Source organism: Poecile atricapillus, chromosome 1 (assembly GCF_030490865.1).
Source record: "Poecile atricapillus isolate bPoeAtr1 chromosome 1, bPoeAtr1.hap1, whole genome shotgun sequence".
Lineage (NCBI taxonomy): Eukaryota > Metazoa > Chordata > Aves > Passeriformes > Paridae > Poecile > Poecile atricapillus.
The window spans coordinates 61,843,889-61,871,685 of NC_081249.1; the positions used below are offsets into that span (position 1 = coordinate 61,843,889).

At 35.1% G+C, this 27,797-nt stretch overlaps 1 protein-coding gene across 4 annotated transcripts in view; it reads left to right on the plus strand.

The window, feature by feature from the left end:
• The window catches only part of LRCH1 (leucine rich repeats and calponin homology domain containing 1), a 112,852-nt gene that overhangs the window by 42,916 nt on the left and 42,139 nt on the right, over nucleotides 1-27,797 (plus strand). For all 4 annotated transcript variants that reach the window (XM_058838720.1, XM_058838728.1, XM_058838736.1 and 1 more), the window contains exons 2-10: nucleotides 7,335-7,479; nucleotides 10,391-10,517; nucleotides 15,838-15,943; nucleotides 16,429-16,565; nucleotides 17,793-17,920; nucleotides 19,463-19,547; nucleotides 23,894-23,999; nucleotides 25,111-25,223; nucleotides 26,740-26,807. In XM_058838720.1, the coding sequence (XP_058694703.1) occupies nucleotides 7,335-7,479; nucleotides 10,391-10,517; nucleotides 15,838-15,943; nucleotides 16,429-16,565; nucleotides 17,793-17,920; nucleotides 19,463-19,547; nucleotides 23,894-23,999; nucleotides 25,111-25,223; nucleotides 26,740-26,807 (1,015 nt within the window). The remainder of the gene's footprint in view (nucleotides 1-7,334; nucleotides 7,480-10,390; nucleotides 10,518-15,837; nucleotides 15,944-16,428; nucleotides 16,566-17,792; nucleotides 17,921-19,462; nucleotides 19,548-23,893; nucleotides 24,000-25,110; nucleotides 25,224-26,739; nucleotides 26,808-27,797) is intronic.

Here is a 27,797-nt window from a genome sequence, read left to right on the forward strand (position 1 = left end):
GTTGGCACCTAAAAGTAGGTGCAATAATGAAGCAGACTGTCATAGTAACCTTCTTTTTTTTCTATTCTTTCAGACTTGTGGTACTCTTGAATATGTTTCTTGCGGAGAGATTTCCTTTAATCTCCTTGGAACTGAAGTGTGCCAGAGAGATAATAATGAGAATATACTCCCCTTTTGCTCTCTCCTTCCCCTCTTATTTCACACAGAGGAAGCAAAAAACCTTGAAGTGATGTTTGCATAAAATTTTGGGATCACTGGGAGAGCCAATTTATGCTGCTGGATTGCTCTGGGCTAGTTAGGGCACTACCTGAGAAAAAAAAAAAAGTGGGATGCATGTTTCTTACATTTGGCCATACTTCATTGCAGGTCACTGTGGAAAAGTCAGCTGTGTATTCCATTGTGGAGTGATGGATGGAACAGAGTAATAAGGATTACTGGAGTGGAATGCAGTCAGGGTCTTTGTCAAATGTATCCTCATTTTGGCCAAATGTTGCTATTGCTGTACTAGAGATGGTTCAAGGATGCCTTATATTCTTGCATCATCTTGAATGAAGGTTGAGGAAAAGTACTTCAATGTGACTATTTCAAAATAGACTTTTTAAGGGCTTAGCCCTGTTGGAAATCAGTGTATATATTTGCTTCCTGCAGTAATGGTTGCAAATGAGCAGCCACATTTGTAATCTTTTGAAAACTGTGGTGGGCGGGTGACAGGTTCACCGGAGTGCCCAGGGGTGATTTTAAAGTGAACTTTCCTGTTTCTGCCCCCTTCATCCGCTGGGGATGGGCTCTGAAATAAGCAAAAGGAGAAACACCCTTGCAGGGTGTTGGCCAAGTCTGTGAGATCGGGGCCCCCTCTAGTGGTGATATGTCTGCCGGCTCTACGATTTGCTGTTCTCAGCCTGTTTTTATTCAGTCCGGACTTTCCCCCCCACTTTCCTCTAAATCCCGCATTTAGTTCCTCTCTGTATTAGCCCTTTAACTTGCCCACGTATTATTCACAGTGGTAAAGGAGAAATTTTGATGTATTAAATCTAGTGATTAAAAAAAAAGTGGATACAAAAGTACACGTATGATCACTTTGAAATTTCCTACATCTCTAGCGTAATCTTAATTTAACGGTAACTTTGAGGTGGAAATTTTTTATGTTGGTTCTTAAATTAATGAATGTGAGACAGATGGAAATGGACAACATGCTGACAGTGCTCAAAAGGAGTGCTTACCAAGTGTATGAGATGGCAGAGTTTCTTCATAATCTCTAAAATACTTGTCTTGCAAGGTCTGTATGTTTCTATGTCTTTCTGCCTGAGACAGATGCACTTTCTACATATTTTGAGTTGGCAGCTGTACATCTGGCCTCATTGTTGATCAATATGCAGATACTGTTGTTGCATACTATGGGATCGATAATGATGACTTTGCTAGGAATCAACATCAGAGCTACCCTTTTTTAAATCTGATACAAGTTATACTTTCAGAAGGAAAAGCTTTGAGCCTATGCATTACTATGTCATGGTATTTTTTCTAATAGGGAAGCAGAATTGCTTTACTTTACTGGATGTTCTTTGTCTTCTGTTATTTGTTATTCTGTTTGCTAAATAGCTGAAATAGAAATGTCTCTTAGTGAAGAAATGCCATGCATTTTTTTAGCATAATTGTCATGAGTAGAGCAGAATGCATTTGATGCCAGAGGCAGTGGAGGTCTTTGCTGCCTCTTTGTCACTCATGTAGCATCACTGTCCTAGAAGTTGCTGACTGCAGTATAAGCTGGCTGTACACCCGGGATGTTAATCATAAATTTTGGCAGAGGGAGAGGACGAGTAAGTATCCTGCCAAGAGTATGGAGATAATGACAACTTGTAGGGCATGTTGTAGAACTATGTAGCACTTCATAGTTTTGTTAGTGTTTTCATGACTAATGGATAACATTTGTCTCTAGAATGGTGGATTTTGCTGCTGTTTAGGGGGAAGGCTGGAACAAAGTAATTGCTTCATTAGAGAGCATTGACATTTAATTGATTCTCATAGGTGCAATTTCATTGATCATAGATGACTTGCGTTCTTTGCAAAAGCAGGGGACAGCATTGCCAAAGATCTGAAGTGCGCTTTAAGTAGGTATTCCAAAAGGTGTTCAAGATACAGTGCCATTATTTGTGGCTTCAGTTCCTAATGAAGATGTACCTTGCTAATGAGACAATGCAGGCTTCCTTAAAGCCTGATAAAACTATGGGGAGCTTACAGTAAAAAAGCAGAGCTCCATGTGGTGATGCCTTTATAGATTTCTTTATATATTTTCTAATGTTATTATTTGCATTATGAAATTAGGGTTCAACTTACTATTTTTCTTTTAGCTTTTACAGTGAATTGTTTGAATTCCTTGTCAAATGCATCTCAGACATCTCATCTGAATACTTTGAATGGTATCTTAGTGCAAATGCAAATAGCTTCTTCAAAATTATTCCTGTCTTTTATTCAGTAAGTGATGAATCCTACAGGAAAAAAAAAGGAACTTAGTGGGCTGGAATTAAGGTTGTTTGGGCGACTTTTTTCCCTTGCAATTTCTTGGTTTCAGAACTTCATAGAAAATACAGATACTTTATCTATATGTATATTTATTTTTTTCCTGTTCAATAGTGGATAGGTGCTTATAGCACAATTTCAATTTTTCTCTATTGCAGGTTTGTGTGCTGGAAACATAAACTTACAGTGAATTTGTCTAACATCTGAAATGTGTAAATCGCTTCTTTTTAATAAACTACTTTCTTTAAAGTCCTTTGTCAAATTTTGTGATGTAGTAGTGCATGTGCATATTTTTTTAAGGAATTACTTCTACAGTTTAAACTCCTAAGTTGTTTAGCTCTCCCATGAATAGTGTGCAATTTTAATTTAATAATGTAATAGTAACTGATATTTAATCATATATTAATCAATGGAAAGTAAAATTGGAGCACTTCAGTAGCTTTAGTGAAAGAAATGTAGCTATCTGATTTCCAATACTATTTTGGATATTTTGACAAAATAATTTTGGTTTCTGCAGTGCAGTTTTTTATACCATGGCTATATAGTTTATATATGTATAGTGGCACTTGGTTGTCTGGCTGTAAATTTTGAACTCAGGAAGGGCCTACTCAGTGGTGGCACTTCATTGTGGTGGAGGTTGTCAGAGCTGTAGGAATGAAAAGGTTTTGCCACAAGGATGGGGGTGAGTAATTACTGCTGTAATGGCAACGTGGTTCCTGGCCATGCAGTGTGCCAGTCACTAAACAAGGCTTGGAGTCTTCTGTTAAATGTTCATTTACCAGTGTGAACTTTTTTGGTTTTTATTGTTCACTCCCAGCTAAGGAAGTGCTTATTTTGTGCAGTTCCTGTCTGGCTTCCAGCATGGTAACATTTCTCATACAAAAGCCGTGTCATTGTGCCAGAATTCTGCTGACTCTTAAAGATCAAGATTCTATCTAATATTTTTCTAAACTGGCTTGCTTATTTTTTTGTGTTCTGTTGCTTTACTTTGGAGTTCTAACAAACTTGTTCTTGGCAGGGAAAGATGAAGTGAAGCCAGATGTAGTTTGAAGATGTCTTGGTGTCACAAATAATGAATGAATGGTGTATTTAATCTAAAACAGGAAGCTCACTCCATTGCATGGACTCCCCCTGCCCCATTGTTTTGTATTTGGGTCACCTATTTCATAATGGAAGTTATAGGAAATAGTGACCTCAGGAGAAACCTACCTGTGCTGTCTTGGCAACTGTGAAATGTCTGTCTGCTATCATAGATTCATTAATTAGATCTCCCTTGTGTTGCATAGTTTAAGCAAATTATTCAAAATTCTTTTAAACGCCAGAAAATTCCTCTCCGTTAATTTTCATTTCTGTAGCAAAAGCCAGTCTGTACAGTAACTTATTTCATTATTAGTAATTACCATGAAGTATTCTTCAAAGTAGTGATGTAAGGAGGATGTGTAGTTTAGCAATTTGGGAAGTGTAAAGATTTGCAGGAAGAAACAAAAGGTTTGCCAACTAGTTGTTTCTGTACTTTAAAAGTATTGTTGCAAGTTGTTTAAAACTGTAGTTTCTGCATTCTTCCTTTTCCCTAAATAACCCAAGAATGCCTTAGCAAAAATATTTTTCAGAAAGTTTGTGTATGGTGACAAAACCGAGATACATGCACACTGTTTTTCTCAGTATGCTCAAATGGTTCTGCTGTTTCCTAAAGTGTAAACCTTTGAATTTTATTCTGGAACTTGTATTTCAGGTTAATTCTGAGTTTTGTACAGATATACTGTAAGATGCAGAAAGTTGAGGCAAAGGTACCTTCATTTAAAGTAGTATCAAAATAATTACATAAATTTTAGAGGTTTCTCTACATGTTTGTATGGGCTTATAAGGCACGGTATAAAACTGTTACACAGGCCGTTTTCCTTTTAATTTCTTACACACGTACTTTCCTGTTGGAATTTTCAGAAAGCTGCTAAGCTTTCTTCACAGCTGCATCATGTTCAGAGGCTCACATTCAATCTAGCATTGTATAAAAGCAATCCATTTCCTTCTTTAACTTATGATCAGGGAGGTCTATTTTTTTGCAAAAGTGATACCACTAGTTAAAAATGTGATGGGAATTCTGTATGGCAGATTCCATTCCAGTACTGTGTTCCACAAAGACATTCAGATTTCCTATTAATGTTACCTTCTATCAGTAAATTATAGTGGCAAACTTCTGCTCTTTCTTATTAAGTTATGTTACAACAGTGTAAATAAAATGTGCAGGTTTTATTCCTCTGCCTTATATTGAATAGATTGGATTTCTAAAAATTATTTTTGTTATCATAATCATTATTTAGGAAGCAACAGTAGATACAAATGTTGAAGTTATCTTACTGTGAAAACTAGACAGCAACAAATAATTGACTTCCTTTGTTGTGCATGTAGCATGTCCTATAACCCATGGTTCTGTGGATGACAGGAAGGGATTTGTGTGTTATGATCTGTGGTTTTTGTTTTTCTTTCATCAGTTTAACAGAATAAAAACCTTGAGTACAAAAGAGCAATAAATAATGAAAAAAAAAGGCATTTAGCTGTGTTAGTAATGTCTGTTCTAGCAGCAGGGTCAATATAGTTGCTACTTTGCTTTTTGGCGATACTAGAATTTTTCAAGAGTTAGTTAAATATTGTGGCAACAGTCTTTTATTTTATGTGAAGATAAATGAAGGCATGAAGAGGGAGTTGAGGTGGCAGGCTGCAGTTTTAGGAGCTTGAGAAGAGGTAACATTTTAGTGTTTACAGATTTTGATCTGTGTATCACTGGAGAGGGATCAGGTAAAGGACAGGTTGTTACACTCTATCTAGTGCTACTCAGGTTATTTTCACCCTAGACAGAGAGTTCACTCATCTGGATTTTGCTGCTCCTTCCACTTTAAAGGAGAAAGTGAGCAGGATGTTCCTGGCAATGTCACCACAGAAAAGCATGATTTAAAAAAAGCAAGGTTTTCTTTGCAATCAAATTGTAAAATATGAATAGTCCCTACATGATTCAAAAAGTTACAGTGTGGCAGTCTTCTATTAATATCTGATAATAAACATTGCTAGAAAGGTAGCAGAATCCTTTTGGAATGCCATGCTGGTAAACAAGTGCTCTCAGGATAAATAGAAAACAGTAGAGAATTAAAAGCACTAAACCAGGGCAACAATGAAGTGCTTTCTCCTGCTTTGAAACAGTAGTAAGAGTTACTCAACATGGAATGCTTTAGTTTGATGTCAGAAATGAAGGGAAGCAGAAGCTGAGGTAATGCTGCATCTAACCACCATCAAAGCCTGGTAAGAGAAAGCAGAGCAATTAGAGTTGCTGTTGTATAGTAACTTAGAAGTGAATAATTTTGCTTGAAGTGCTCAATTCAATCATGCTACCATCAGGGTCAGCAGAGCTGCTCTCAGTTACTGCTCCTGTTGGCCATCACAATTGTCTTGGTAGGGGATGGAATAATGGAACCAACTTCTTGTTGGAAGCAGTGAGGTGAAGCAAAGTGGAGGCTGGCAAGAATAGAATGTGCTGAATTTCAATTTGCATTGCAGGAGACAAAAACAGAACTAGCAAGTCTTCTGGCTGGTGATAGGTCTGAATTCAAGCTGTGCTTCTGCACAGCAAGCTTCAAAGGAAGTTAAAAAATTCTTCAGACTTCTACCTGTTTGTCCACAAAAAGCAAAAATATGATTTATGGCCCTAAAGACAGGGGACAGATCATCAGAGCCAAGGAAATAATCCATACTTTGGCTGCTTTTTCCTTTTTAGTTTAAGTAAGCTCTGAAATAAGTTTTGAAGGATCAGGTACTAGGCTTAAAATAGCAGCAGTGAAGTGAGATTAAGTTCTGTTTTTTTTCCTTACCTTCAGATAACTCACTTTTTGCATGGGTACATTCCTGTTCCTTCCACTTAACAGGTAACTGACCATTCTTCAGGTCAGGTTATCAGGCTGGTGACATGGGTAGGTAGCATTTGTGTCGTTTCTAAGGATATTTGTTCTGCAACACTAAACAATGATTTGAACCCAGTTGATTCAGTTGAATGCTGACATGCATTATTATTTTATAACCTGAGTTCACATCAGTACTACTTAGGATACCTCATTCTTCATACAGTGGTAGTTAAGTAACAAAACTCAGTAACATTTTTTCCTCCTTATTTTCCTTTCTGTCTGTGTGCTTAGAATGGAAAATGAAGAATGAATGACTGATCAAAAGTCAAACTGATAATTTGTTCTGTGGGTACAAGGGATTCGGTGTTGTGTCTTAAGGGATTGGAACCCATCACTGTTGCCTTGTATGTACTTCTATAAAATCCATTCTTGAAGACCACCACTGTTTCTTTGGGTTGCATTCATTTATAAATGGTTTAGACCCAGTAAATACAGGTCAGTTTGAAAAATTACCTGAATTATTTATCTATTTAAAGAAATTAAAGATGCAATCCTGGTTGCTTGTTTTCTCTCAATGCTGTTGTTATTTTCATAGGTCTCACTCTGTATTGGTTAGATCTTTGGATATATTATATGAGCTTTGGAATCTGCTTGCAACTATTTCCTCAGCATACTGAGTCCTGCAAATAATTACTTTTTACTAGACCAAATAAATCCTAATTGAATGTTTGCTCTTTTATATGCAGCCTGTTCCATTCCAAAACTATAAAAGTTTGCACTAGTTTTACTTTGCATAATAAAGATACTGATCTAATTTGCTGCCTCCCTGTAAATTATATTTATTCAGTTACTTTAATGAAGTGCAGCTTTTCAAAGCACATCTTTCTAATGGTTCAAAAAATGTACCTTCTCTCTTTTTCCTCTTTTCAGATTTATCCAAGAATAGGTTAACTGAAGTTCCTACGGAGTTGTGCCATTTTGTGTCTCTGGAAACACTAAATCTATACCACAATTGTATCAAAGTTATACCAGATGCCATAATAAACTTGCAAATGCTGACTTACTTAAATTTGAGGTAAGTTTATCTTTGACATATTTTTCTTGTTTATTTGCAAATATGTAAAACTTTTTTTGTTTGCACTTTTTTAAGGTTCTGAACAACTGACTGCATTTTTTCATGTTACTGAAAAGGGTAATTCAAAAGCTCATTGGCTGCAGAGACAGCTCTTTATGAAGGCATCGCAAATGCCAAAATGTAAAAATAATTGCTAAAAGAAAACCAAGCAATATTAATCCAGTTCTGTCCCTTAATCTTCTAACAAATCCAGAATCCTAATCACATCCAAACAGTTGTATTGTTTTCATTCACTTCCGATGACAAATTTTGTAAAGCTTGACATACATTTTGCAGTTAAAAAAATGGAGGGGCAGAGACAGGATTTATATTTTCCACTATGGGGAATGGAATGGAAGAGTGTGATACAATATCTATCACTAGCATATTCATATTATGAAAGAAATATAGCTACTGTCTTTTTTAGGAGAAAGTGGCAAAGAATTAGACATCTTTGCCTCCTTTCCAGGGAAAATCTGTGTACTGAATACTTATCAGTACAGAGAATTGCTGTTAGTTCAAGTGCAGGTGAATGTGCATGTGCTCTTGATGGAGGGCAGGTGAGCCCTTTCTCAGTTGGAGCAAGGTGTGGAGTTTTCTTTGCAGTTAACTGTGTAAAAACTGTAATAGTGAAGATAGAATACTCTAGTCTTTGTGAGAATGAGGTCTGAGTAGAGGGTGGAGTGGCTCTTGACCTTTTAAATTCAGGGAATGAAGGTTTAATCATCGGTTTTATCAACACTGAGGATCTTCCATGAATCTATATTATTACTGTACTGCAGTTTTGACCACTGTGGACCAATATTTTGGTTCTAAAAATAGAAGTGGAATAGTGTGTTCTGAGTATCTGCACACATACAAGAAATAGGACTTGAGATTATGAGTTAGTATTTGTTAGATATACATAAAGAACTTAAAAACTGCATTAAGTCATTAAATATACGTAGAACATCTTGGTAAATTTAAGAATTAGAATTAAGTTGCTTAGAACTTAATGAGACCTTGTATTGGAACTGTGTAGTGATAGAATTTGTCTGAGTCATCACAAAACTGTAATGGATTTTATATCACATATGACAGTAAATTGGACAAAATAAAGTGTTTTTTTTTCATTTGATTAAGTAATTGACATTTGTCTCATTTTAAAATCCCCTCTTCACTTGAATATGCCCTTCCCTATGTTATTTGAACATAATGAACAGTCTGAACAAGGAAATGCATTCTTGAGTTTCTAACCACGTTGTTTCTTGGCAAGAAATACATAATAGATTTAAAATGCATATCTTTCTGCCTGTTACCAGCAGAGCCCATATGTTAAATAGCTTTAGAAAGTGATGCCAAGAGATCTATATATAGTCTTTGGGCCTTGGTGGATACTGTTCATGTTTTATTTAAAGAAATTCCTTTGAAACTAATAATGATTTATTACTCACTTGCCCTGGTTATGTTCCTTATCTCTTAGTGGGTTACATCTGAGTTCTGTGGAGCTTAAAAATTATTTTTATTTATTTTTTAACTGTGTCTGATCTGTGGTATAGGGTTACTGTTTAAGAGTCTAAGGTTCCTCAATTTGAGTTCTTTAGAACTTGAAAAAATTTTCCAAGTAATTTTTCGTAGAAGTTGTGTCTTATTCTTATGTAAGGACATTAGAATTAAGAAACCTGTCTCCACAATAAGCATTGATACTGTTTTGCAGCTGCTGCTGGTTAGTAGTTGGATTTATCATTTTTATTTTCTTTGGGATATTGATATCCGTCTGTATCCTGGTGTGTGCAACAGAGATATGATGGTAGTTTGCTTTGCACAACATTTTGAGACTGTTGTGTGGAGCATGAATATTCATCTCTATATGCACCTTTGTAGCACACTGCTGGATTGGCAGTTGAAGAAATGCTTTGAAACTTGTGGAATTTTGATATTTGTTTGTTTTTGTTTCACCTCAATATTGCAACTCCTACTGAAATTACACAGGGCAATTTTTGCCATGTGTTTCCGGAGTTCAGTCATCTGTCTTTTCTTTCTGAAGAAAATTATTATTTTAATAATTATTATTACATTAAATTAATTAAATTAATTATTTTAATAATTAAAATGGTTTCTACTGGGGTGCCACTTTAAGTTACTATTCGTTGTTTTACTGTGGGTTAGTAATCATAAGAAAATGTTATATTTTAAGAAAACTTTTAAATAGTCTAGGAGAGAGTAATAACTATGTTATTCTGACCAGCATAAAGTTTCTTCTGGGAATTGAGCCACAAATTATTTTTTTTAATTTTGTGGACATGACAAAGGGTCATGACATTTATCATCTTTAAGCTCTAGTTTAGGAGTCTTGGAAGGAAATGAACCACTGGCAGTCCCAGAAATTTTTGCTGTATTTACCTGGGTTAATAGCACAGAACCACAGAACAAAGCATACCAAGTAGTCTTCAACTATAAATGTGCTTTAAATTAATTGAGAAAATAAGCATTTTGCCTATAATTTATATATTTGTCTTTCAGCTGTAACAAAGGCATCCATTTTAATGGCACATAAAACCACAGAAATGTTTAAATACTTGCAAAATGCTGTCTCAGTTGACTTTCCTGTATTCATTAGGAAGGAAAACACCTTTTCTGTGACAGATTTGTTACGATGCCGTTAGACTGATACAATACATTTTTTCCAGAGTGGTAAATTCTACAGTATTGTTAGTTAATAATCAGGTATTTCTGATATGTAAATGTCTTCTTAATGATTGCCTTTGAAAATTTCAATTTTATCTGCATAAAATATGACCCGTGAAAATGAAGAAATTTTGCAGCTCTCAGAGTTTATGTGAGTATACAGCAGAACATCACTGATGCTTTTAATATTTTTGTTTTGTTGCAGTCGAAATCAGCTTTCTTCTTTGCCAGCTTGCCTGTGTGGTCTTCCTCTAAAAGTCTTAATTGCAAGTAACAATAAGCTAGGTTCCCTTCCAGAAGAGATAGGTCAGCTAAAACAGTTAATGGAATTGGTATGTTACTGATCTTTTTTTTTTCACTTTTTATTTTGACTTCTTCTGAGTTTAAATAAAAACAGTAAAATTCACATTTCACATATATTTGAACAAGTGCTTAATACTATAATGTAGTCTGCAAAACTTAAGATTTTAACTTCTCAAGTGTGATGAATAGTAACACAATAAGAGTTTCCTTTATGTTCTTCAGGACTCTTTTAAGCATCATCACTGCCCTCAGTTCATTCAAAGCTCAAAGTTCCCCATCTTCACCGTTTTTGCTCACTGCCTGCCCTTGGCTCCCTGTTTCACTCTATCAAGTTCATAAGTTCTGGCACCAGGCTCTGCAAGGTTGTACCCTACTGTAGCACCCTCCCCTCCTGCTTCCTTTCTGTGTTGTTACTATCTGCTTACCACACTGCATTCCACTCATGATACTGGTCTTATCAGTCTATTTTCATTTTATTTCACTACATTTGTCATGCAACCTTCCTTTCCTGGAACACCCATCTAAACAGATCTACAAAATGATTATACACCTCTTGTTTTCAAAGCTGTCCACATGAATAGTGTTTCTACAAGCAGTAGATAATTTAGAATATATTGTCCAGTCAATGACAGTCTGAAAAAGCAAAACTTACTTGGTACTATAGCTTAAAATTATTTTAATTGCACATGTTTGTTGAAAATATATATGGGAATGCTTCCCCTTCTCTCCTTTTCTCTTCCTCTGCTGTGTAGGCTGAGACTCTGAATTATTTATGGCATAAGTCTTCTAGTTTGTTTTGAACTTTTGAGATACAAATTGACAAACTGCATTTTGACACTGATAATTTATGCATAGTAAAACAGTCATATTTTAACTTCCTTTTAGCTGCTGGTACCTCCATGGACAGCATTTACCTTGCATATCTTTTCTGTACCTGAAAGTGCCTTATTATCATATTCTTGTTTGTATAATAGTAGTTCCTCCAATAAATTATGTTACAGAAATTCAAAACATTGCTTGAGGCCTCAGCTATTAATTCTTCATAGGTGGTATGAAGTGGCAACTGTGGGGCTTTTTCCTTCTGATATTCTTGAGCAGCTTTCTGTGGTATCAGGCTTCTGTTATATATTATAATTGTTGTGGCTGTTGATGATGGTGGTGAAGATAGTTAATTACCTTTTTCCTTTCTGAGTTATGATGAGTTCAAGACTACCAAGTTTGTTTTGTTTGGTGAGCATTATCAATTAATCTTATTAAATATTTTAAATTTTTTGTGTGTCTCTGATGGGTTTGGTGCTATTTGCACAGATGGTTCTGATTTAATTATTCTTAAAAATGTGTTAGGTTATAGCACTGCTTTTGTTGTGCTTAAAATAGACACAGTAAAAGGTGATGGTTCCAGTTTTATAAATAATTAAGGTTAAATTTATTAAAAGTTTAGTAAAACTTCTTAAGTTTTCAAGTACTTATTACTTTTTAAGTTTTTAAGTAAAAAGCTTGAAATCAATGTTGATTATACCCAAAGTAGATTGGGTTTGTTTAGTTGAAGCACATCATGTGTTTAAATTCTGGAATTTTGGATATTCATATTGCTTTCCAGTTATAGTATAGTTTCAGTGTTACTGTTTATCATGAAGAGCAAAACAATTCTTGCTCTGAAAGTATTTCATATGAGAGCTCTAGCTACGTGTCACTTTGGTAGCCTAGAAGATATATGAAAACTGAAAAAGGTCTGATGGTTGTTTGTGGTTTAGGAGGTTTTTTGGAGGGGGGAAGGGGAGGGGGTGAATGAAGAAGTTGTTGTTAAATTGAGTGTGATTCTGTTCAATTGAGGGGATTACACAGTTTGATGCCACCACATGTGTTTGGTACATTTCTAGTGAAATGAGTTGCACTATTTAACTGGAAATGACATAACTGTGATGCATTGGGTAAAGCAAATAGTGGTAGGATTGAGAGTGGGGATCTGTGTTGGCATGTATAATATAGAGCAGTTTAGATAATAAGGTGATCATTGTTCTAAAATGAGTAAAAGAGATAAACAAAAAGGATTAAGTCATGTTGCACAAAAAATTCAGCTGTGTGAGAGCAATGCCAGCCTGAATAGCATGGGATTCAAGCAGAAGCCCTCTGGCAGGGGGTGTTGTTGTTTTGGTGTGTACACAGCGCTGGTGCTGGCCTGGGCCAGGGGATAGACCCTGAGATTCCACCTGGCTCTGTGCAGTTCTCCTTTGAATAGGACATTTCTGAGCAACCTCAGGTTCCCCAAATGTTTCACTGCTGCATGCAGTGAGATCTGGGTATACACAGCAAAGGGTTCTTTTTAGCTACCTTTTTAACACAAAATTTACTCCTGTAGTCACTGTAGAATGATACAGGCATAATTTACTTCAAATTAGATCTTTCCAATAAACTCTACCATTTTCCCTTTTATCCTCCAAAATGGGATAGGTAATGGTTTTCCTATTACACATGTTTATTTTTATGAATTTCCTACCTGTAGCATAGAATAACTTTGATATTTCATGCAGACAACTTTCAGGTATTTTCTAAATTTAGGGTTCTGACAGCTTTGGTGCTTGTAACATAATTTTTTCTCCCTGCAGAGTACATTGCCATTATTTGGCAAAAAAGTTGGCTGGGAAATTTACTTTTACTTGCTGAAAAAAAATCTTTAATTCAATCATGCCTCTACTGTCAGCTAGGAGAGTGCAAAATTAATGTGAAGATAATCTGAAACTTACTTTCTGCCAAGGAAAGCAATTAGATAGAGATGGCTCAGTAATTGTACCCAAAAATATCAGATATACAGTAAAATTCTATTCTCCATCCAATATTGCACTTCTGCCTTCTTCAGGTAACAGCCCTCTCCATCTCTGGGGTGCTCCTATCTCATGGTGGAAGCCTTCAAATTTCTCACCTGGGATTTATGTCCTTTACCTGATTTATGTGATCAGAGACAGCAGCCTGACCATGAGGGACTTGCTGCCTGCTGTTTCCTAAAAGGGTCCATGTGCTCATGTGTTGTGTAATTTTTTTTACTGTTCAGTATGGCTTCTATGTCACAAGCTCTGACTGAACCCAGGTGCTTTTTCAGGAATAATGGCTTGGTCAGGAGTCCCGAATTTAAAGTTACGTAAGGAGGAAGTTCACCTCAATTTGAATGGTTAGGATAAACTTCTATGTGTGTGTATGAATAAATATGTTAATATGAAGTCAGAGTACCTTACTGTTTTTTTCTGTTTATCTTGCTGAACATATATGCTGAATTTGATTGCTTTAAGGCCATTTAAACATTATCATAAACAAAGGGAAACAGCTGATGATTTTACTTTCATCCCACTGAGCTTCATGCCACAGAAATTAATGTTAAATTTCTTTAATAAATGTTCAGTAAAAACCTTCAATTTCTCTGATTTTGACAAATTGCCTTGTCATGACAGGTCATGGCCAATATCTGCTTAGAACAAAATAGAATTAATACAAGAGATCTGACATCAGCAAATATTAGTTCCCCATGGAACTTGAGTGTTTGCGCTTAAGTTACTTGCAAATGTCTCTGAAGCTGAGTTCCAAACTACTGGTTGCATAATTCCTTAAAAAATCATTAGCTTGGAAACCATAGGTGTTTGATAGCATTGCTTCCATTACTGCCAAAGTAATGACACTGTCTCTCTCACATACACACTCATAATAATAGTCAAGAGCATAACTACAAATAAATGTTACAAGTCTTTGTTTTCCATGGTTATTCAAACAAAGGAATAAAAAAAGCAAGTTGGACTACAGTGTTTAGTAGGATAAAGGATACTGCTGTCTCTAGAGATCTTGTGAATGCTGACATGCTGTCACAACAGATCAGTCTTACTGAGGATGTTTTGAAAGACTGTAAGTGGAAGTGGACTTTGTTTTTGAGGTAACACACTGCCAGCTTTCTTTTTCTTTTTTTGATGCTTCCTCTAGAATTCTCTGTCTCTTTCCCTGACTTGTTCTGGTGTGTGTGCCTAAGTACACTTGGTCTAGAGTTTCTTTGCCACAAGGTGACTTTAAATTCCGTGCTCTAAAAATTAAGTATCTAATTATGAAGTAATTTAAAGACTGTCAATTAAAAATAGGACAGTAAAGCTTTAAAAATAAATGGTCAGGGAACAGTGCAATTAACCAAACTTTGTGACAGCTGACAGCCTGGGCAAAAATTCACTCATTAGTTGGGATTTTTAATTTCCTTGTCTAAGAGCTACAGTAATTTCCGGACTGTGTTTTGAGAAGGGAAGGAAGTCTTGGCGGCAGTAAGACTCCATTACAAGAAGAAACTTGTTGGTTGCAGGGAACAGCATTGCCAGATCACATTTTGGTTTTACTATAATTTTTTTATTAACTAGATTTTAGGCCCAAAGATAGGGAGTTAATATAGTGCTTTTAACTGGTATTAAAGCAAGCATCTTCAAAAACATGACTTGGAAATCTGGCTTCTCAAACTTTTGTAGTCAAAGAGCTCCCAGATACTTCATAAATCCATTTGGAACAGTTGAGAGAGTAGGGCTATTCTGTTGGCTTTTAAGGAAAATTGGGCATTGCCCCATTTAGCTTTCATACTGTGAAATACTGTTTCCTTCTTTTAGTACAGAAATGACAGCATAACTGGGACATTACTCAAACTTGCAGGTTGCCTGGGATGTAAGCAGAGGTTTCAATGTCCATTTGGCAGTAAAAATGGTAGCTAGTGTTTAACAATTGTCTCATTGCAGACTGACTTAATCCAAGAGGTCAATCTTTAATACACATTCATAGCACTTTCTTGAGTTAAGTAATGCTAAACAAGCTCTGTCCCTTTTTTGTTATGGACTACTTTGTGCTGTGATGATCAAATACATACCTTTACTGAGCATCAGTAACAATTAATACAAAATGCTATTGCTGTATTATTAGTTTCTTTTGCTTAAATATTCCATCTAGAAGAACAAGAACATTTTTAAAAACTCAGATCCACACACTAGGATTTTTACATTTCATCCTAACATATTGTTATATAATCATTATATTGAATTCTTCATATGAGGAAAAGAGCAAGAAATTAGAACTTCTTAAGTAGTTTTGAATATTTCTGTAGAAATTAAATTAAATTTCAAAAATAACTTGTTCTTCAGATAAGAATTTGGTCTGGTTTTAAGTACTGTGCAAAAGTTTTCCCATATATATTTTTTTTTCGTTGTAACTACCGGATATACTGCTGCATTTTTTCAGGTTAATAACATGTCGCAATGATAATAGCAAGTTAGCTATGCTTGTATTATGGAACATGTAGGAGCTGAAAGTTCATTATTATTTGTTATTACTGTTTTACTGTAGGATGTCAGCTGTAATGAAATCACAGCTTTACCACAGCAAATAGGCCAGTTGAAATCCTTAAGAGAACTGAATGTCAGAAGAAATTACCTCGAAGTTTTACCCCAAGGTAAAAGCAAATGAAGAAAACAGTATCTTTACAGTAGCTCTTCTTATAATTTTGAAAGTATTCTTAATCATATAAATAGGTGTGATTAAAAAGTAGCTTTTACCTTGTGTTCAAATTTATTCCATTTGGGTCTGCAGAACATAACATTCAATGGTATCCACTGAAGAACAGTGTGTGAGGTTTCTTCAATGTATCTTTATGATTCTAGGAAACTTTTAAGTTGAACAAGTGTCTGAATGCCATGTGGGAACTGTCAGCTGAGTTTCAGGAAAAGAAATTTCAAAGTATTTGTTTTAGAATTTATTGTCACTTGTATAACAACAACTCTCATTTCTCAGTATAAAACGGACTAAATGTTGATCTTGTTGCTCCCTGAGTTTGTATTTTTCCTGAATGCAAAAGAAGGGTTATTCAGAAATATTTTATTATTCTATGCAAAAAATAAAAACAGATATAACACCTTCTCTCCTTTTTATTACTTTTAGAACTAGTACAGCTTCCCTTGGTAAAGTTTGACTTTTCCTGCAATAAAGTGCTTGTGATTCCAATTTGTTTTAGAAAGATGGTGCAGTTACAAGTATTACTGCTTGAGAATAATCCTTTACAATCTCCACCAGCACAAGTAAGTAACACTTATAATTTAAGCTATGCTTTGATATTGGATGGCTGCTAACACATTTTAGACTATAAAATGTCACTTTCTGAAATTGCAGGCTTCTGAATTTCAGTCTTCACAGACTATTGATAGTTGTTGACATCTAAATAAGACATAGGATGGATCTGATTAAGACATAAAAAAATATCCTCTGTTCTCAATATGAATTTGTACAGCACTTAAACCAACATACATCTAGAAGATGTCCATTCTGTTAGTTGTTTATTTTTGTCATTTCTGTCTGCATATGGAAGTTAACCTTGGAATATGTATATAATTTTGAAAAATAATAATGATAAACTTACTGGGTAATTTTTCTTTCAGTTAAAACGAATCTAGAAGGTTCTACAGTGATTTGCTAACTTTAACTTAAAAACATGCAGATAGTCTAAAATATAATCCATGTGAAATTTGTTTCACTTTATAGTGTAAATTTATAGATTGTGATACACAAAGAAATAAAACTCCTCTTTGGAACTGTAGGCCACTGTGTAATAAAGATGAATGAATGCAACCTCTGTTTGCTGCTTAAGGTCATTTTTGTTGTTGTTAACTTACTGCACAGTAGATTCAAACTGCATCTCTGAAAGCTACACTTGTTCTAGATCAGCAGCTGTTGAAATAAATAAGAATTTTTGTTACATTGGGGAAATGCTTCTCATAGTCAATAGTGATGCTACCTTTAAACTAAAAAAATACAAAACAAGACGTGTGCACTTAAAGAAAATTCTAAAATGAAGGTGAATTGAATCATCAGTATGCTTGGACACTACTGAAAACAATGGGACCAAAAATATAAAGAGCATGCAGGTTCTTTAAATGTCATTATACACTGATTTTGAAAAATAATTAATTACTCAATTTATAGTTAGTAAAAGGGCATTACCATATATTTTAATATATTTCTTTTTGAGTTCATTTGGATTCATTAGAAGTTCATTTGGATTTTTTTGAAGTAGAATACATTATTTTCTTTTATTTCTTAGTCTCTTAGGGTATTTATACTGGTACACACAAATAATTGATTATATAATTGAAGTACTTATTAATTTAAAAAAGGGTAAAACCTAATTTCCTTTAAGTGAAATTTATAATGATAGTTGAATTCCAGGGAGTTTTACACTAAATGATACTTGAAATAAATACCTTTTTTTTAATTCTACTTATAAACCTAATTTTTTCCTTGTCCCACAGATTTGTACAAAGGGTAAGGTGCATATATTCAAATATCTGACTGTACAAGCCTGTCAGATTAAAACAGCAGACTCGCTGTATCTTAATGCCATAGAACCACAGCATTTGCCACAACCTGTGGAGGAGAGGTATGTATGAAAGTCTCGCTTGTAATATGAAAGTCTCAGATAGTAATAATCAGGTAGTTGCATTAGGTGGTGTTGTACGTTTGTGACATCTTAATTCTTTTTGTAATTCATCCAAAGTCATCTGTCAAACAAAGAGAACTGCATGAATGTTGAGATGCTTTTAAAATGAATCGTGCTGATTTGTTAGCAAAATGAGGCAAAATCTTCTATGTCTTGCATCAGACTTGTAGGAAATGGCATCTTGTACCACGGTTTAAGGACAGGAACCAGATACAGAGCACCTCCTTTCTATAAGAATCTCTGTAGCTGGCTGGGAATTAGCTTTTAGCCCAGTCTTTCTTTGCTAACAAGGGCAGTGTAATATAACCAATCAGAGAAAGAATGGTGTCTTTGAAGAAAAGCACTCAATGAAAACAAAGTGTTGATATGAAAATTAGTAGAGATGGTACTGCTAAGACCCTGGGAGGAAAAAAAACCCGAGCTGTTATGGAATCCCCCTTTCAATTATCTCATTAGGGTTTGAATCAAATTGTTTTCCTCCATGTACCTTTGGAGGTCTCTTTGTGAATTTCTATCAGATAAATGTCAAAGGCGAGAAGAATCCAGGATGAGGAATAGGTGTTCCATTTGGGAAACACCTGCTGGTTTTCTGTTTTGTTCTTTCAGTATACAAGGAAATTGACAGGGATGTCATGTCCTGCCTGGTATTTTGGTCATTTTGAAGAGTACAGGTTAGGTTTAGGGGATGGTACCAAGTAGATTTACAAAGGCAGTTTCTACAAAACAGTCTTCAGTGTTTACTCATAAGAGATAATTTAAGATTAATGAATCAGATACCTTATTCATGGGAAGACTGATAAAGCTCCATTCTTAAATTGCTGTGTCAATCTGATTTCAGTATCCCAGTATTCAGGATAGAAGATAAAGGGATAATAAGATACATTTTTTAAAAAAAGTTAGGTGATTATTGCATCTAATAGTGCACTTTAAAATGAGGAGAGGTCATATTGGGTAATGAAACCAGAATAGAGAACATTTGCTCTTATTGCAGTAATTTTCTCAAAACCCTAAATTCCAAAGTCTATTTTAAGGCACCAAAAGGAGGTTTCTGTGTTAATAATTACTTCAAGCCTGAGGGAGATATGAGTTCTGTTTTAATAGATCAATGGTTACACTTAAATCAATTGACTCCGCTTTGAGTTTTACTATTTTGGTTTCTTCTCCCATGGCTAAATCGCTTCAGTCCTGTACTGCTTAGCTAGTAACTAAGCATTTTTCGCCTAGTGTACAGACAAAAGCAAGCTGATAGCAGATGATTTCTGTTGTTTCATTAATCCTTAGACTAGCTAGCCATTCAACCTGATCTATTTTACCATCACCAGATTGTAAATGTTTAACCTTTTACTCTACTAGGCAATTTCACTTTTTGCCATTAAGAATAGTTTGAAATTTGCTCAGAGTTAAGTGAAACCAGAACAGAATTTGAATGTAAATGCTATGATATCTTTTTACTGATTTTTAATTTTTTTTATTCACATCTAGCATTGATGACATCTACCCAAGTAAAAAAGACTCAGATTCAGGTGTTGGTAGTGACAATGGTGATAAACGTTTGTCAGCAACAGAGGTAAGTTACCTGCCTTTTGTGTCAAACTCCTCTTCCAGCACTCATATTTTGACTGTGTTTTAAGTTGGGTAATGTTTGAAAAGATTTTTAGACTTAAAAACTCTACAACCATATCCTTGATATGAATTTTATACTAGGAAATGGCTAAAACAAAGATAAAAGGAGACTGGGGTTTTTCTTGATTTTTTTTTTTTTTTTTTTGTCTGTACAGTCTGGTGTTGCAGTGAGATACTTGCTTCCAAATGGCTACAGATTTACCAGTAGTGAAAATTCTCTACAGTTTTCTGTCAGTTTACATAACCTAGAGAATGAGAAACAAACCAGAATTCATGTCTGCTGTTTTCAGCAAAGTAAACATGCTAACAGGTTACAAGCTGATGATTTCTCACATATTTTTCTCTTTGACTGATTACTCTTTCCTGTTGGGAATTTATAGTGCCCAGTCCCAATATGTTCTGTGATGTGGTTATGGCAGCTTGCTGTAGTGTAGAAATTTTAGAAACTTTGCAGATTTTAATGTGTTTAAATGTTCTGGCAGCTAGGCAATGCTGAAAGTAAACTTTCAGATCTTTTCCTGAACTTTGCTGTCTTTATTGAGCAGAGGATAGCTTTGTGGGACTAGTGTTATCCTAAGCAGTTAGAACTGATTCACAGAGGTACTTTTCTGAGACACTGCTTAGCTAAACAGGGCACTAAATCTGTGTGGAATTGAACTGAATAGATAAGGATAAATAACTCAATAATTTGCAGTATAAGTCAGTGATGATGATCTTTCTGAAATGTACAATAATGGGATTTGTGGTATGACCTAATGGGAAATGCCCCACAATAAAAAGATGACCTTCTTGCTACGTTAAGTAACTTTATACTGATTCTGTGTTTTTCTCATTCTTTGAAACAAATGTAGGAAGTGTCAAGCTTAGGTACTGAATTTATAGGTACTCAAAAGCAAATTGAACATGAATCCACTTACTCACTGATTAGTCTTTTAAATACAGTAGTACTTCTAAAAACTCCACAAATTTCCAAGTGTTTGGGCAAGTTTCTTGGTAGATGGAAGTGAAGCAGTATTGTTATGATTTCTAACCAAATCTCTGATGGTTTACCTCTAGCTGTAAGAGCGTTCAGTCTGTTCAGAGACACAAACTGTTTTGCCAGTCGTATGCTTCCTGAAGCTCAGTTGGCTTGTTAACGATACTGTTATCCCAGAATTTCCTCTTTAGCTATAAATATCACCTTTAGAAAATAGATCATGTTACCTGTAATCAAAATATAGCAATTGAAATGCTGCAAAAAAAATTTTGAAGACTACCAACAGTGAACCAATACATTTTTAGTAGCACAAAGCTTTTTTTTTATATAAGAGCAATTTACTTATTCCATCCCCACCTGACTGCTGCTCTACTTTTAAGGAGAAATAGATGCTGAGATAAGTAATCCCAAATGTATTTGGTAGTAAATTTAGCACTCAATTTCCTTCTGATGTGACCTTTAATACCTGTGTAACACATGGGAAACATATTGTGCAAGAAATATTATCATGATGCAAATACAGGTTCATGTGTGTTGTTACTTACAGTCAGAAAGTTGCATACCAAACATTGGATAAACATTAAATGATCAGTCATAAAACAATCATTAAAACATGTTTCTGGGGATATTTAATGAATATAAATTACTGTTTAGTCTGGAGGGTAGTGGCTATTGAGTTTCTATTCTTTTACAGAAAATACTACGTCATTTTTCATGTGTAACTTAATAACAGAAATTAATTACTTTTTGGAACACTAATGTACTTTTTAGGAAGCTTGCTAATTGACTGGATGAATACAGAGGAGGGAGTACTTGATGAAATGTACTGTTTATGTATCTCTCTCAGACTTGGTAGGGTCCTTACAGCATCAGTTTTCCCAGTTATAGCCATCCTGGGCATTTCAAGTGAAAGATACCTTGTAGCATTGCTGTAAAATTGATCATTGCAACTTGAAGGCAAATTCTGCCTTAAGGCAATGTACCATCTACCCCATCTTTTAGGAAAAATGCAGCATTTAGATTAATTTTCCCCCTTCATTTGGCTTATTTTTCCTCGTGTTAAAATTCATTAGAATGAGATTAGAATGGTGTCTGTGCTTTATTACCCATATGAGTGATAGATTAGTACCAGCACGAATATATATGAAGAATCTTTCAAAGTGCATCATCTCAGTTCTGTCTTAAAATAATGTTAGGTATTTTTGATTCTTATATGTCTATTGTCTTCTGTTGATACCTGAATAAAAAATAAAACTGTGGAAGAAGGAAGTTTGATATAGTATTTCACCTGTGAAAGAGCAATACTTTTGTATTATCCAAGGCTGTTTTGGATAGTTTTGGTTTCATAGTTTAGTGGCAGGAAACACCTGGAAAATGAGTTGCAGAATTCTGTAGGTCCTGAAAATGAGACATAGCCTGTTAAAAGAATATTTTTTTATTTCCAAATTGAATGGGCTGTTCCTTTTTAAACCAACACTCCAAAATATTTTCCTCGAAGTGTGTCTTACTCTGCTGAGAAAAAAAAAAAATTGTACCTGCTTTGGATCCAGAATTTCTAGTAATGTCTGTGGGAACATTTTACTGTACTATTTTCAAAGGATAGTTGAAAAATTAATACAACATGAACTTTGATCTAGAATAATTAAATTTAATACTTAAATGTCATATAAGAGACAGCCTTAAAGAGATGTAACTTCGCTGTAACCTTGGTTGTCTGAATGAATTTATATTGTACCTGTCTTTTTTTTTTTTAAGCTGTTGGGCTGTCATTGCTTCAGATATAAATGACTTTTGTGTTTAGGGTACCTGGAGTATTTATTTTCTGTTGGAGATACTAAATGGTTTAATTTTAAAATACCATTAATTTAAAAATTTAAAATTTATTTTAAAAAGGCTTTATGAAGGCCCTGGGCACCCTTGTGAATTTTTTTGTCCATAAACTGAAGAATACAGGCAGTGAATTCATAGAGTTAATAACATGCAGTTTATTTGTCAAAAACAACATTCATTGTGGTCCACGTTTACAACATGTTTAGAGTCTAAAGTATTCTTGGAAAATAGGAATAACCACATGTATCTTTGATAGAGTTTTTAAGAGCAAGGTGGATTTGCTCCATCCTTTATCACAAACTTTAGCTTCAGGAGTTAGAAGAAGTACTTTCTACATAGATTACGAACATATAAAAGTAGCAAGAATGGCAAACTTACACTAGAAATTAGCTGGAATTAAATAATTGATTATGTGAAACACATTTCATTGCAGACCTTTTTTGTTTAAGTGGTCTGAACTGATAAAATGGGAAATATAATTTCCTTAATAAATATATTTTTCAAGGATATGGAACAAAGTGCTATATGTATTATAGCAGTTATAAATACAGATTACATGTACGGAAAATGTATGCACAGAGTAGCAAGTTACAGAAACACAGCATTTGAAGAATGAGCAACAGCCATGGGTTTACTGGAAAATATATTTGCAAAGTTCTGCGACTACTGTAGTGGTAAGTTCTCTGTCTTAGGGGAGCAAGAATGAAAACTTGGCCTCTTCTACCAACTGTGGTTTTGCTCTAGCTCACCTCTGAAAGAGATGTGAGCAGGTCCCACTTGAGCAGATCACTGCTGGACCTGTGAGAAACAGAGCCATAGTGGCCTGGGACACAATTGTGTCTGTGGTTCCTTGTGCAGCTGCTATCTGTGTAGACAGGATAGACTTGTAGATGCAAGTCATGTGTTTTAGTGTACCAGCTAATACAGCTGAAAAATGGGTGAGCTTTTAAGTCAGAAAAAGCTAGTGTGCTTGAGAGTCTATGCTCTTGTTTTTCAGCTCTGTCAGTTAATATAATTAAAGATGTTGCCTTGCTTGATGTTGATCTTGCTTGCTGTAGGCATTCAGTTCAGAAGCTGCATGGTAAAGCAGGGAGGAAGAATTGGGGAGGGAAAGAGAAAAAGGGCTGTGATATGAGGCTCAGTGTTTCTACAGACTTTGGTGGGTACAAGGAGGCCGTGTTTTCAGCTGCCCTAGGGAAGCATGGAGAGCAGCACAGTGCAGTGGTGTCAGTGCAAGGAGAGGACTAGTGCAGTGAGTAAGACAGGAAAAGAGGACATGTGAATTGTTCCACTTGGCAAGCCTCCTGTGAGGATGTATTCAGTGTGACTACAACTTCTTCCAGCAGGATGTGGTCATGTTAGATGCTCTGGTGTCCTCTCCCATGTTAATTTGCAGCTCTTTAGAGTGAGCACTCATGTTAACATGTACATTTTTATCATTCTTTGCTTGAGCTGGGACTAGTGTTTCTCTTATTTTTTCCTAGCCATCTGATGAAGATACTATCAGCTTTAATGTTCCAATGTCGGACATTGTGGAAGAAGATCATATTATAAAGGATGATTCAGGTCACCATGCTAACTCAAGAAAAGGTTGGAATGTAAAAAACATGGAGGTTAAATATAGGGAAATTCTGTTGTTGATTCCATGCCTGCCTACTTACCCAGAAAGCTTTGGGCATGCCTATGCAGTTGTGTAAAAATGAAGAAAGTATGCTACTTAGAAAATCTTTAATGAATTGAGTCTGTCTAATAATTTTCCATAGCAATTCCAAAAACCTTGCTGCACCTTGTCTCAAGAGTTAATAAGATCTGATTCTAATAGGGGGAAAAAAGTTAAAGTTGTCTTGATCCACGCTATCCAACAACTAATACCAAATGTTCAGTAATTTAGCAAAGTTCAGTAACAAAGCCTATAGCTGTACTTAGTGTGTATATAAAGCTTTTTTAGACAGTCATCATCACCCCTGGAAATGGGTAAATCTCTTTGTATTTTGTGATTTTATCCAATTTTTTTAAAGTAACTTCTATTTTTCTAAATTACACTACATACTAATGAACAGTAGTTCTCCAAGTTCTGCACATACTCATAATAAGTGGCAGGATGAAGTCAGCAAGTTATATATGGAAGTCACATAAATAGGAGATGGCATATCCTCAGTTTTACTCACTTTAATGAACTTCCGTTGAGATGGTCCTCAGAATTTGGTAGAATATGAAGAGAGATAACAGGATTATATCCTACAGGGTTTATTAGCAAACTGGAGAGGGTAAATCATAGGATCATATCCTTGGAAATAGTATATGCAGGCAAGAGATTGGGACAGGCTCTGAATAATTTTGGTGGGTGTTTGATGGTTTGTTACAGCACGGTAGCTCTGGAATTGCCTTCAATTGCAAGTCACTGCCTAAGATATCTGAATGTCTTAAAACACTGCACAGTTGTCCAGCTGTTCTTGTACTGGAATTGCCAAAACAGACTTGGTGTAGTTCAAAACTGGCTCCATCAATGCCTGCTGTGGTGCTTCTGATATACAACTGTACATGCCCAGGGAGTGGATTTATTACAACTTAGAAATTAATTGGCATCCTGTTTGCAATGAAAGGATCTTAACCTGTTTGAAATTTGTAATGTGAATTTAAACTTTGTTTTTGAAATCATTCCGCTTTTTTTATTTTCCTTGCTTTTTATATTCATTCATAGTGGAATTCCATCAAGGATCTTCACGTGCGTTTGTCAATGATAAGTCACGAGAACCAGGAAACCAGTTTGATGAATCGGATACTCTTACTTCTGAATTTATGAGCTACATTAAGGCAAGTTTGTGAAAATGTTAAGTGGGGGAAAATATTTCCACTATTTTCGTAAGTGCAGAGTAAACAGGAATGATAAGGAGCAGATATTTTTAGGAATAAGATACTGCAGCTGATATTAATTGTTTCAAAAATATACAGAAAGCAAAAATAAGTAGGTAGATTTAAAATTATTCAATTGATCTAGGACGATTTACCAAGAATTCTATTCAGGATATGTGAGAGTTAACTCTGTTTAAGGCGTTAATAAAAATGGCAGGTTTGTTCTGTGCTATTTGCTTTATATTTTGAATTGAGTGATTTATTGTGTGTTACATTGTTAAAATGCGAGATGATTTTGTGCTAGCTGTGGTGGCTAAACTTTTAAAAATATGTTGTAGTAGTAAAATACATTTTCCTAGTTTTTTGAACATTATGGTAGGAGTTGAGAGATCCTTAAAATTATATCAAATCACCTAGGAAAAGTGCTGCATTTTTGTTGTCTTATGGTATGTACCCTTGTTATGGAAAAACATCATGGTCTTAATTCCTGTAAGGTGAAGAAAGATGAAAAAGAATGGCTTTATTCATCCTACTAGGGATTGTCACTGGGAAATGAGCCATCATTGGAGAGTGTTAGAGAAGCTGGTACACTCCTCAGTGTCACATACAGCAGAATTGGGTAGAATTTATTGGTACAGAATGATGCAACTGATGTGCCAAACACAGGACACAAAAGAAGATAAGCCTCTGTTTTCTGCTGTTTGTTCTCTACAAGTACAAATACACATTCATTCAGAGAGCTCCAGTCTTTACTGGCAGCTGAACTACTTCAGTGCTCCTGCCTGTCTGAGATGAAAGAGTTGCAAAACACTAAGTGGAAGCATTAAAGAGATTCAAGTTTTCAAATAAGTAGCACTTCATATTTATAGGTGTGGGGGATCCAGTTTGTGACTACATTGAACCCAGGATAACTGTCTGACTGATAGGAATTCCTAGATGCAACTTTTGTTCCAATTTGTTCCTTCTAAAAAAAATAAGTGATTCACGACGGTCAAAATTGTCAAATATGAATCCTGTTAATAATTATGCATGGAGTACATAATTGCCAAATATTTGCCACATAATTGCCAAACATGTTTGCATGTTTGGAATTTCCTTGCTTTGTAAACAAATCTGGCTGCAGTAGGAGAGCAAGTAGGAGGAGAGTTGGTTAATTGAAGCATTGTTTCTATATGCCAGAAAGTCATAAATGGAATCTGGGACATAGAACAAAGAATTCTTATGCTGCCTGACTTTCTTTTTGCAGTTAAAGGAGGGTAAGGGCTGTTGACCTCAATAAAATCTTCTGAATAGGAGAGCTTGTTATCAGTATCTTAAAAGGGTGTAGAGTGAGGAATGGAGCAGAAGTGTTGGATTGCTTCAACCAGCCAGCCTAAAATGTTACATAAATTAGGTCAGTGCTGAGTTGGAAAGCAAAATTTATCTGTCTACTTAATTGCAAAGTTCAGTTCTCATTATCACTTTTATCTGCTTACAGAGCAGAGCAGCGGAGTGTGATGAATTATTGAGAATAGAAGAGGACACGCAATGGCAAGCAGACGAAATGTGAGTATTTTTTGTGTATCTCTTAATAATTAACTGTGTCATTTTATTAGTTTGACCAGGACTTGTATGACTTTGCTGTTTAATAATTTTCTAGATTTGGAGGCATGACAATAGCATAACCTTGCACTTGTGTGTGCTGAGTGTTTTACATTTTATTGCTGAATGGAGTGGATGTTATATTTCAACTAATTAATTTGTATGCCCAGTAATTTTTTTTTATCTGTGTAGAACGCAGTCTTTTTCAATTCGGTACTTTGATACTTTGTCTATTGAAGGCATTGCTGAAAAAAGAGCATCTTGTGAGATCTAAATTTAATGTACAGTTTAAAAATCAATTTAATTAGAAAACATATCTTATTTTTTTTCTTACTTGTCATAGTTTTAACCTTGAAGCAGTCGTTAGTTTATCGATATTAATTCCAGAGTAGAACAAGTGAACATCAGTTGCTGAGTGCATAAGGAAAGGGAATTCAACATGACTGTACTGTGAAGTTGTCACTCATTGGAACAGTGTAGTCTTATATGATATAAAAAAAAACCCCAAACCTTAAGGGAGGAAAGAATAAGTACTTTTTGAAAGAGCTTTATGCGCAGAACTAATGGGAGGTTATATTTCTACTCTCCAAAAAGAATTATAAATGTTGAAAAGCAAAAGAAAGCAAGCTGGCCCTTATAAAAATTCATAGTATTTACTATTCATGCTGAAATAATACATGGGATGAGTGCTTTTAAGAGTCAGATACTGGTAAATAAATTTTCAATTTTAGAAGTCATTCTGTTTAATTGAATGATAAAAGTTTTACTTAATCACATTTATTTATGTATTTATTAGGCTGGGGGGGGCTTTGTTAAGGACAAAGTATTGGGGAGTATTTTTCAGAAGAAGCTCTTTGCATAACTTCAGCACATTCCCAGTGTGCAGAGAGGATGGTTTTCCCCTCTAGTGTTTGTATGTCAGTTGGAAGGTGAAGCTCGCACACTGAAATTGAG